This window comes from Cyprinus carpio, chromosome B8 (assembly GCF_018340385.1).
Source record: "Cyprinus carpio isolate SPL01 chromosome B8, ASM1834038v1, whole genome shotgun sequence".
In the NCBI taxonomy this organism is placed as follows: Eukaryota; Metazoa; Chordata; class Actinopteri; order Cypriniformes; family Cyprinidae; genus Cyprinus; species Cyprinus carpio.
The window spans coordinates 6,866,697-6,878,723 of record NC_056604.1 but is presented as its reverse complement, the minus strand read 5'-3'; the positions used below and the strand labels follow the sequence as shown (position 1 = coordinate 6,878,723).

The following is a 12,027-nucleotide window of genomic DNA, read 5'->3' as shown; positions in this document are numbered from 1 at the left end:
GTCCAGGGTCACATATACAGTACTATATACACAGGCTCGCCTATTTAAATTCCCAAATGAAATGTAAATTTGATTTTATGTGGCTTTTAGTGCATGTTTATTAGTTTTTGAGGTCATCTATGTGCTAGTGTACTCCTAAAAGTTGATAAAAGTCACTTATATGCCTGATATATGCTATTAAATTTTTTTAATACTTTTTCTTCCTGAAAACAGGGTTGTGTGCAAATTTGTGCATGTTTAATGGAGCTATTAAGTGCACTTAACCTTCTGTACAAAGCCTAGGAAGACTAAACTGCAAAAGAAAGGGCTCACCCTGCAGACGGACATCTGGTTGGTTGTGAGGGTGCCAGTTTTGTCAGAACAGATGACGGAAGTGCAACCCAGCGTCTCCACAGAGGGCAGGGAGCGGACTATGGCGTTTTTCTTGGCCATACGGCGGGTGCCGAGAGCCAAGCAGGTGGTGATGACAGCAGGAAGACCTTCAGGGATGGCGGCCACGGCCAGAGCAACGGCAATCTTGAAGTAGTAAATGGCTCCACGGATCCAGGAGCCGCCGTGGACGGGGTCGTTGAAGTGGCCGATGTTGATGATCCACACGGCAATGCAGATGAGAGAGATGACTTTGGAGAGCTGCTCACCGAACTCATCCAGCTTCTGCTGCAGGGGAGTCCTCTCCTGCTCGGTGGAGGCCATCTCGTCACGGATTTTACCGATCTCTGTGTTCACACCTGTGGCCACCACCACACCTATTGCTTTTCCCGCAGCAATGTTGGTTCCCTGAAATGCACGCATTTAAATGTACAGTCTTTTGCACCAATAAGATTTGTGAATTAAAGTTCAGCTGAAGTCTAATTTTCTTACTGAGAATAACATGTTCTTCTTGTCCTGATTGACAGCACGGGGATCTGGCACAGGGTCGGTGTGCTTAATGACAGAGACAGACTCGCCTGCAACATGAACGAATTAATAGTAAAACAGCTAAGATACCTGACATTTAAAAAACACATACAAGTGAACCAAATCTTTTGTTACCTGTCAGAATAGACTGGTCCACTCTGAGCGTGGTGGACCTAATGGCACAGAGACGGATATCAGCAGGTACCTTGTCGCCCACTACGAGGAGGAGAAGAAAAAAAACTAGGTACTTAGAATAAATAAGTCAAATCCTCAGTTTCAGAACACAGTTAAAATTGAAAATAAATGCACAAACTAAAAAAATACTCCTCAGTGGGGTCCAATGTTGTTTCGAACAATAATGACCATCAATAATGACCGCCAAAAACAATTAAAAAGTTTCCAGTGACAAGCAACGAATTTTTCCATCCACATTGAGCTTTAATAAAGGACTTAACATTTACTCTAAATAAAATTGATATTGTGTCTATTATATATAATGATCCACGACCTATGATATTGTGATATTGTTTGAAATGTCTTCTGAAATCTTTTCCTGACTGATGAATATGCTATGCAAGATGAACCATGGAAAACCCAAATCAAATTATGATCTTTAATTAATCAAATCCACTAGTCCCTTTTGTACAGTCATAAAAAAGAATTAAAGGACTTAAAAAGAGAACCAGCGAGAGAAAGAGAGAGCGTGTTCACCCATCAAGAACAAAGTAGTCATGTAAGCTCATCTGCGCCTTTGAGGGTGAGAGAAGAAAATAGCATGGGGAGCAACAATACACCACGCCAAAAATGGAGAAACTATTTTGATATGTTCGGTGATGTGCTGATCAGGTTTAAACACAGTGGCATGACAGCAGCTGCCCCGCGCTCGACAGGAAGAGTGATGATGTCAATCAACCGGGAGGTGTTACACTCATTACTTATAACAATGGTATTCAAGAGCACCTCTAAGGAGCACGTTTGAGAAGCTTTCTTAGGTCACACTTTGCAGGATAACGTGTCTATTTGCTGATCTGTCCATGTTAAACATTAACATTTCCATCAGTGAAAGTCTGGGGAATCTGCTCGGCCAGCATGTGGAGTGTGGCAGCATGAGAAATGGCAGGGCATGATAACAATGGATGCTGCTTGGCCTTGGCACCGATCATCACATGTGCGTGCAACAGAATCTCTGCACTGTGGATTAACAAGCTGTGCTTTCGCCGCGATCTGTGAGGAGCTACGGCGACAAGGTCACACACGAGACAATGACGGCTTTTCTCAGAAAGACTTAATGGAGCTCAATTGCAACTTTTAGCCACCTAAATCGGGAACGAATGTCCACAATGAAGTCCAGTTCCCAGAAGGTTACCCAGCACTGTTCGCTGGCAACAAGAAAACGAACAAGATCAGCCAACAAGTACTCTCTTGTAGGAATGAACACCACTAAAAGGTTGTCTTATGGACAAACCATGTTTTGTAGGAGGAAAAGTGTAGATAATGCTATAGATTATTGTTCACAAATTGGTGTTAATGCAAACAGGGTTGGGCAAAAGTCAGAATTAAAGAATTGTCTGCTTTTCAATTTATGAGTGTGAATTTAGCCACACCGCAAAGGAAGATTAATTAAAATTTGAATCAGGAAGAAGAATTTAGTGAATTGCAATTCAAAGAAATTTCAACACAGAAGATAGTTTATTGAATATAAATATGAGTAAATAAATACACAATTACATCAATTACAGCAAAAATCATGCATTTATGTAAATTATGTAATTATTTAAATATTCATTTAATTAAATAACTATAAATAAATAAACAAACAAACAATAAGAAATACATGTATATTAATGCATGTAATATTTAATAATTTAATTATATAAAAATAAATACAAACAAATAAAAGACAAAAAGTTACACATAAATGTTTTTCTGTAATTTAAATGTTTAATAACATAAAATGAAAGTGCATAATTTGTCATTTATTAGTAATGATGTATTTATTTATTTTATGCAATTAAATATTTAAATTACATATACACAAATAAGTTACATAAACATTTATTTTGTTTAACAATTTTTGTAATTTATTTGCATTTATTTTTATTCAATTAAATAAATATACAATGAACATAAATATATGTATTTATGCAATTTGTGCATATGTAAATAAATAAATAAATAAACAAAGTAGCATTACAAGCCTCCATCCACGACTTATAAACCATTTTTAATGTATTTTTTGTAAACTGCTTTTAAACCTTTTTCAAAACTTTCAAATAAGACCTTATAAAAACAACTTTTCCTTAAACTTGGCTGTTTTAGTAAAAAAAAAAAAAAAAAAAAAAAAAAGGTCAGTTAAATGAATATTAGTTATTTTTAGAATTTTAATTTTACCTACTTTTCAAATTTGAATTATCTTCATCTTGTTTACTACCTCATCTCAAATTCAGTTCAAATTCAGGAATTAAAACTAAATAAAAGGCTTCTCGATGCGGTTTTGAACGCTTCACAATGCACACCCCTGAATGAAACAGTGGATTAGATGGAGAGGAGCTTAAGAATTTTTCTTTTTTTTTTTTAATTAAAGGTCCATACTTCAAATTACATGGACACGTTTCAATGAGATGCTTAATTGTGCTGCTGACTAACGCAGACCTGTACCACAAGGTGAGAATGACGTGTCTATTCAATTTGCTCTAGCTGAGAGCTGATTCATGACTTAAGAGAGGCCCGATGGCACAATTCACAAGTGCGTCAATGCTTTCCAGAACATAGCAGCATTTATCAGTGGGCACATACAAAAAGCCCCAGCGATGAGCTATTTCAGGCGTATCTGGCCTCCAGGTAGAAGAGTGACCTCCAAACCCCTGAGTTGTTGGAGTTATCTATCCACCCACTGTACGAACACCGCCTCCTCATCGGCCCTCGAAGAGCACGGAGAGCCCAGAACAAACCCAGCAAAAAGGCCCTACACAACACCCACACAAGAACTCACCACATATTCAGCTCAATACTGAACTACTAATGAAACGTTCAAGTTCAAGAAAGAACACATTGGAAACGAAGATGCAGCATATACATGTATTTCAGCTGTCATATCATAAAGCACTTTAGTATCTTAAAATGCCTTCAGCATGCATCAATCAGCAGGGTAAGATAGCTCTCACCTAACTCTCTGCAGGAGGATGCTGGAGGACGGAAAGTGGAATGGTTTCGTTTAAAGGTTTATGCTTCCATCAGTCCCCCAGCAACAGAGTCACAGCTTTCATTCCTCTGCTCTTTATAGCGATGCAGGACGCAGGGGTCAAACAGACATGCCTGCTCTTTACTTGCCACATGTCATCACAGTATAGCCATCAGATTGGCAGGGAAATTTTGGATCGTGAGGGTCTCGAGGTTATTGGATCAAACTTAAAAATGGCTAGTGGTTGATCGATATATTGCCAAGGCCGATATATCGGCCGATATTTGACATTTTTTTAAATATCGCATCAGCGATACGTTTTTCTGCTTGGCCGAAGTGTTCGAGGTGGGACTTTTATTTTGACTGTGCACCAGATTTATATTTTGAAAGTGCTGAGAATAGCAGCGCCTGAAAACCCAGTGTTCACATTCTCCCTTCTTTATTGTTTGCCGTTACAGTTTAACAGTTCTTTCTAACAGGGATAGAAGTTTATCTAATAGTCAGATTAAAAGTTTAACAAAGGAATTGAAAGTTTAACAAAGGACTTAAAAGGTATACAAAAAATTATTATAATGATTGCTTTTATATTAATAGTAATAGAAAGGCAAATAATACTTTCTCGTTTACTATCAGCATTCAGCAATTTAAACAGATCTTTGAATGTCTAATTAACATTTAATTTCACAAACCCTGCAGACTAAGTCAGATCCAGCTGCAAGGTCTTATAAAGTGTGTATTTGTATCCTGCATGATCGCGTGTTATCTGTGTGAATTGAATGCTGAAAGGAGGAGAGTTCAGCTTCACTGGAGATGCATGATCGACAAACTTTAAACTCATGATTTCAAACTATGCTGCGCTTTATCCATTTGCCCACTGTCACGTTCATGTCATTTTCACTGTGTGCTATATGTAAAATATATGCATGTAAAAAAATTATTCCCAATGCACACAAACTTCCCAGATTACTGTGAGTCCTGTTGGTTACAGTGTTTACTTCTTTTTATTTATATATTTTTTTATATTTATTTGTGAAAAGTATTGTAATAGGATTATATTTATTTTACACATTTATCATTTTCAAATTACTTCAAATTTCTTAAATATTAATAAGAACAAATATATAATGAAATATATAATGATTGCCATATATATTACATATTGTTAAATGTTCTTTTTAATGTTTCAGTCCCTTTTGAAACTTGTACTGTATTTCTCTGCCAACATTATGTAAATTTCGTAAAATATTTTCTTTGGCCCATGCCAATTTTATTACAGCTTTTGAGGATGCAAGCATGTCGACATCACTTGATTCTCCATTCCATTTGTTAAATTCTGAAGAACATTTAAAATATATAATATTTAGTAATATTTGTTCAAATGTTATGGACTCAGTTGCTCTATTGATATCCAAATCCATAAAATCAAACCCTCATCCCTGGATTAATAATAGTAACATTCACGCTCTTCGTCAGATCTGTAGGAGGGCAGAAAGAAAATGGAAAAAGGACAAGCTTCAGATCTCTTACAAGCTCTTAAAGATTTGTTGGCCAACTATCAGAAAGCTGTAAGAGTAGCTAGGCATAAATATTTTTCTAATGTCATTGCCAAAAGCCAGCATAAACCTGCTGTTCTTTTTGCGACTATCAATGACGTGACTATCTTTTTGCGACTATCAATGACGTTCAATAGAGTCCAGCACAGTACAGAAACAGCTCTTCTTAAAGTACTAAATGACATTCTTTCGATTCTGTGGCTCTAGTACTTCTCGATCTAACAGCAGTGTTTGATATTATTAATCACACTATTCCCGCCTAGAACATTTTGGTCTGCAGGGAAATGTTCTAAAATGGTTTATATCTTATTTGACTAACCGATCTTTATCAGTTAATATTGCTAATTTCATTTCTTCTACAGCGCACCTCGCTTATGGAGTTCTGCAGGGATCCATTTTAGCTCCAATCTTATTCTCTTTATATATGCTCCCATTATGTGATATCCTTGAGAAACATGGTGTATCCTTCCATTGTTATGTCGACGACATGCAAATATACATGCCGATCAAAAAAGGAAATGCAAAGGCTCTAGAAACCTTGACATCCTGTCTTCGAGATCTTACAAAGTGGATGTCTTTAAATTTCCTTCTTCTTAATGAATCCAAGAATATGAGATTGTGAGTCAAAAATTGGGGCATCTGAATTGACAATGAGCTTAAATGGATGAACAAATTAATTCTGTGGTTTGGTCATCTACGTCAAATCAACAAAGTTAAGCAGTTTTTAAATTTTTCAGATACTCAAATCATTAATGCGTTGATATTTTCCCACCTAGACTACTGCAACTCACTCTACTACGGTATTAAAAAGTCAACTCTGGATCAACTGCAACTAGTCCAGAATGTTGCTGCTAAACTCTTGACCCGGACACGAAAATATGAATGTATATACACACACACATATATAAAATCACTTGTTATTATGTTATTATTATTATATATGTAATAAATATATGTAAAAAGTGGTTTTATATGTGTGTGTGTGTGTGTGTGTATATCAAAATAACCTTTATCAGTCATAAAAAGGCAATTTCCTCAATCTCTAATCTACAAATCATTGGTTTTGGGCATGCTTGGCCACATGCTTGGTTAGGATTACTGGACACCTGTTCCACCTATTTATCATGATATATAGCAATAGCTAGTATCTCTTTTACTCTCATTCATATTAACTCAGCCATTCCTGTATCTTTGCTGGCAGGCTAGGGGCATCAAACACCTGCCGTGGCCCTGCCACTTGCCGTAAGGCTCCTCGGTGATAGGCGATGGTTACAAAGTCCAGCAGAATGTTGCATGCCACCCTGGGTGCTTGAATTCCCAAAGCATGCATTGTGCTGATGGGTAAGGCCAATGTGAAAGCGGCTGCATGAGGGGGAAGAGGGGTGGGACACCATGGGCACTTCCCTATAAGGTCATCTCTCTGAGTGAACAATAGAAACAGCTGTTAGAGCTGGACCCCTTCCACTTGACAATACGGCTGCACCATACACACTTCAAACAAACTGCATTGGTTTCAAGCATTGTTCTTTCCTCAGACGATCAGCAATACATAAAAATTACTGATTTTTGATGAGTGGAACAATGTTTAAAAAAAACATGTTTGGCTAGACAAGGTCTTTCTGTTTCAAGTGGCTTGATGGGTGTTTGGGCAGAATAAAATAATTAATAAAACCTCTAAAAAATAGGGATGTAATGATTAACCGCGAGCTGGTTGAAAATCAATTCAAATATGTGACGATTCAAATCGGTTGAGATCCTAAACAAATTGTGATTCATTTAGGGGAACTTACTGTCTTTAGAAAAGTTTAGATGGTATTTTTTCTTTTCATCTTGCCTCTGTATAATGCATATTAAAGTTAAAGGGATAGTTCACCCAAAAATGAAAATTATGTCATTAATGACTCACCCTCATGTCGTTCCAAACCCGTGAGACCTCCGTTCATCTTCGGAACACAGTATAAGATATTTTAGATTTAGTCCGAGAACATTCTGTCCTTCCATTGAGAATGTATGTACGGTATACTGTCCACGTCCAGAAAGGTATTAAAAACATCTTCAAAGTAGTCCATGTGACATCAGAGGGTCCGTTAGAATTTTTTGAAGCATCGAAAATACATTTTGGTCCAAAAATATCAAAAACTACGACTTTATTCAGCATTGACTGCTCTCCCGGGTCTGTTATGAGCGCGTTCACAACACTGCAGTTTAGTGATATCCGGTTTCGTGAACGAATCACTCGATGTAACCGGATCCTTCTTGAACCAGTTCACCAAATCGAACTGAATCGTTTGAAACGGTTCGCGTCAACAATAAGCATTAATCCACAATGACTTAAGCTGTTAACTTTTTTAACATGGCTGACACTCCCCTCTGAGTTCAAATAAACCAATATCCCGGAGTAATTCATTTACTCAAACAGTACACTGACTGAACTGCTGTGAAGAGAGAACTGAAGATGAACACCGAGCCGAGCCAGATAACGAACGAAACATTGACTCGTTCTCGACAAAAGAGCAATAACATGCAAGTGCTAAATTAGTATATTATTATAGTGTTATATTTAAATTTCACAAAGAAATGTGCAGCATTTTGTCCAAGCAATTAAAATGACACATTTAATTTATAATTTGTCTTAAATCTCATTTTGTAAAAAATAAAATAAAATAATAATAATAATAAATATCATGTAATATATTAAATAATGAATAAATAAAATAAATAAATAATGTAAAAAAAAAAAGGTAATAAAAAAAAATAAAATATAAAGTAATAAATAAACCGAGATGCAACTATGCACACCGAGCGGGCTGAAATTTGATACAAATATGTGATGATTCAAATTGATTAAGATGTTAAATTAATTACGATACAATTAGGGATAGAAGTTTATATGAATGCATCTCTTAAGGGAACTGACTGTCTTTCGAAAAGTTTAAATGGTATTTTCTTTTTATCTTGTCTCTGTATAATGCATATTAAAATAATTTAACTATGTGTCGCTGCTGTTCTACAAGCGCCACCTGCTGGCAGAGAGTGAATCTACATTCTCATTCAGCAAGTCTGTGGTTTTGGTTTCGTTCAGATATGTTTTATGTAGTATAGTTTCAAAAAGCTAAAGTCAAACCATTATGTTTTTGCTTCAAATTTTGAAATTATACAGTCTAATTTAGATTAAAAACAGCTCAAGTTGCATGTAAGCACATCTTTGTTTGAACTGTGGTTAAAACGCAGTGGTTGCCACTAATTATGAATGCAAAGAGCACAGATAAAGCCTTAGTTTGTTTAAATTAAGAGATTTCTTTAATTTGTGTTATTTATTTGATTTGGGGTTTGTTTTTAAAATTTCAGTGTAGTTTTGTTATTTGACATATTTCAATTTCACAAAGAAATGCACTTTTGAAAATCAGTATCATGAACTGTATCACATTGTGAGTTGAGTGAATTGTTACATCCCTATAAATAAATCATGCATAAAAATAGAAAAAGTATAAGTAAAAAAAATAATAATAATAAATGCATTAATAAACAAAACTATGAATACAGTGAAAAATAAAGAAATCTATCTATTTGGGGGAAAATGGTTACACAGAATTTATTTTTCCCACAATATTGGGGGAAAAAAATATTGTAAAATATTGGGGGGGGGGGGGGTTGCACAATTATATAAAATAATAAATAAAACAATTAAAAAAAAATAATACCGCCAAAAGAAAAAAAATCCACCTTTAGAAGTACACAATAGCATGTGGATGGTCTTAAAGCTATAAAGCTGTTTTTTTTTTACATTTCTCATAAGTCAAATTTTGATTTCTTAAAGGAGATTCTTGCAAGGCTAATGAAATTGCTGCGTTTATCATTGAACAACCATTGCATTTAAAATGCCCGAATACCATATCCTTACATCAGGCATTCCTCAAAGATTACACCTGACGTTGTCTTATACACCAAAGCACCTTGGTTTGGAATATGAAAGAGTGTTGTAAGTTATGCTAATTAAAGCATCAGATGTGCGCTGAGAGGACTGTGAGGTGGCCCACATGCTGAGCTCGCCCCTGTGCGGAACTGATAGGCTGTCAGGGTGCTGCTGGCAGCATTTGTAATTCTGTTCACGACTAAACCGGTTACAGTCCCAGAGTCCTCTGCAGCGGGTGTGCCGAGCCGAGGCACGGACTGCGTCATGCTCACAACCCACAGCAGGAGCAGAGACAGAGATTCAGAGACAGAGAGAAAGACCACAGGAAAGCACTTTAAACGATCGGCGCAGATGTCACACTATGAAATGCTTTCCAGATTCAGCCAAAATGCTCTAGGTGACCCGCTCTTCCTAAATTAATCGCATCCAGTGTCGGTCGAGCAAATGTTATCACATCCCTATCTGCAAGAATGCATTGTGCAAAATTACAGGACTTCAAAACAAATGCATTAGTGGACAATTTACCCATGTTCAGTCCCAAGCACCAACCCCAAAACAGCACTATTCCACAAATGACCTCTCCAAGGTGACATTGCAGTCTGTCTGGATCATATCTGACGTCACAGGCTGCAATTCTGTGGGTAGCTGCAGAAGGGATGGGCGGTGGGCCCAGGGCCGACACCTGTCATCTGCACCATTGTCAGTGTGAGTTATAATTAAACCATTCCATAATTTGAAGAGCCTATCAGTGCTAAATATAACATCAACCACTATGCACAAAACATACAGCACTGGCTCTACTGCAAAGATTCAAAGGTTCTGTCAGACATTCTGTCAGTTCTTTCATGTATCAAATGACCACATCCATCCCAAAAAGATGACCCATGAAGATGCTTTCACGCTTTAACATCACAGGTTTCATCTTCAGAAACACTTATTAATTCTAGAAACCAGGGGCCTCATCTATAAAACAAGCATATGATTAGATTTGATCCTAAATCTGAGCGTGAAAAAAATGTAGTCAAAGATTCTCAATGACATACACAGTCCATTAAGAATCAACAGGTGCAACCAAAAATACCTATGCTCCTATAGCGGCGCCGTATAGGGTCCATACAGGGACTGGAGAGCTGAGAGGCTGTAATTACCTCATAAAAACAACCCATAAGTGCATATAAACGCAGCACTTACCAGCGACCTCCACAATGTCTCCAGGCACAATGTCTTTGGCTTTGATTCTCTGGACGCTCTTCCTGTCCTGACGGTACACCTTGCCCATCTCTGGCTCGTACTCCTTAAGGGCTTCAATGGCATTTTCTGCATTACGTTCCTGAGATGGAGAGAATCAAATGTGAAAAAAGTAGATTGTATTCACTTGCAAATTCAGCATTTGAGATTAGGATGGGATTTTCTGTTCGACAGATGTGAGAAACCTGTTTGATAACAGTCATTATTTTCCCCAATTGTGCAGAAATTACACACTTCCCCTGTAATTATTCAAAATTCATAACTTTTCATGCTCTACTGACCTGCCAAACACCTACGATGGCATTAGCTATAAGAATCAGTAAGATTACAAAAGGTTCCACGAAGGCAGTGATTGTTTCCTCTCCCTCCTCGAACCAGGCTAATACCTGCAATAAAAAAACAAAAAAAAAAACAAGTCAAGTCACGACACATCCCGTTAGATCTAATCAAGCATTTCAAATTCAAAACACCCTGTGGATATTTCAAGACCAGTAGATCAAGATTCTAGATGAGACACGCCAGTGACATTTGCCTTCTCATAACAGATTCAACACAGCCTGTTTGGATTCCATAATCTGCATGATTTTAAACAAAAGGTTTAAACACAGGAAAAAAAACTGAACAAGCGGCATGATGAAAGCCAAACGCAGCAGTATGTTTTAATGACTGGAAATAAAACTCCTACAGCTCACTGCAGCCGCAGCACGACATCTGTTATTTCCCTCATTTAGATGCATTATTACTGATGAACTCCTCCTAAAATAAGAAGCAGCAACATTATTTACTTTCCATCACATCAAGCACAGACTTTCTTATCAACTTGGAGAACAGTTCTGCTTTGCACCTTTAAAAATGGAGTTGCATAATCATTCTCAGACACAAAGTCCTTAGATGCACTGCTTGAAGGTCAAATGCAGAGATTGAAGCCCTCCAATCAACATTTTGGTGGAGTTCTCACGAGACACTGGAGTTGCTGGTCTGTCTGTGGTAATGAGAAGCCTGCAACTGAAGGTCAGAGGCCCAATTTGGCCTGCAGAGATGCCCTCTTACACAGCCAACTACGAGACAGCTGTCAAACCACAGACTCCAACACCTCAGTATCACTCCGCTGGGTGATGCTGGCATGCCTCTCTCCTTCCACCCAACCAGCCAGTTCAATCTCTTCAGCTATGCAGATGCATTGTTAGTGATGATTTTGGACAGCCAAAGCATAAAGATCCTTACTTTTTTATCTA

General features: G+C 37.3%; 1 protein-coding gene across 3 annotated transcripts in view; it reads right to left on the bottom strand.

Annotated features, from left to right (window-relative positions):
• LOC109062062 (sarcoplasmic/endoplasmic reticulum calcium ATPase 2-like) overlaps window positions 1-12,027 on the bottom strand; it is a 34,492-nt gene that overhangs the window by 16,078 nt on the left and 6,387 nt on the right. For all 3 annotated transcript variants that reach the window (XM_042729421.1, XM_042729420.1, XM_042729419.1), the window contains exons 5-9: window positions 11,074-11,178; window positions 10,736-10,874; window positions 1,033-1,113; window positions 862-947; window positions 313-777 (exon numbers count right to left, since the gene is read on the bottom strand). In XM_042729421.1, the coding sequence (XP_042585355.1) occupies window positions 313-777; window positions 862-947; window positions 1,033-1,113; window positions 10,736-10,874; window positions 11,074-11,178 (876 nt within the window). The remainder of the gene's footprint in view (window positions 1-312; window positions 778-861; window positions 948-1,032; window positions 1,114-10,735; window positions 10,875-11,073; window positions 11,179-12,027) is intronic.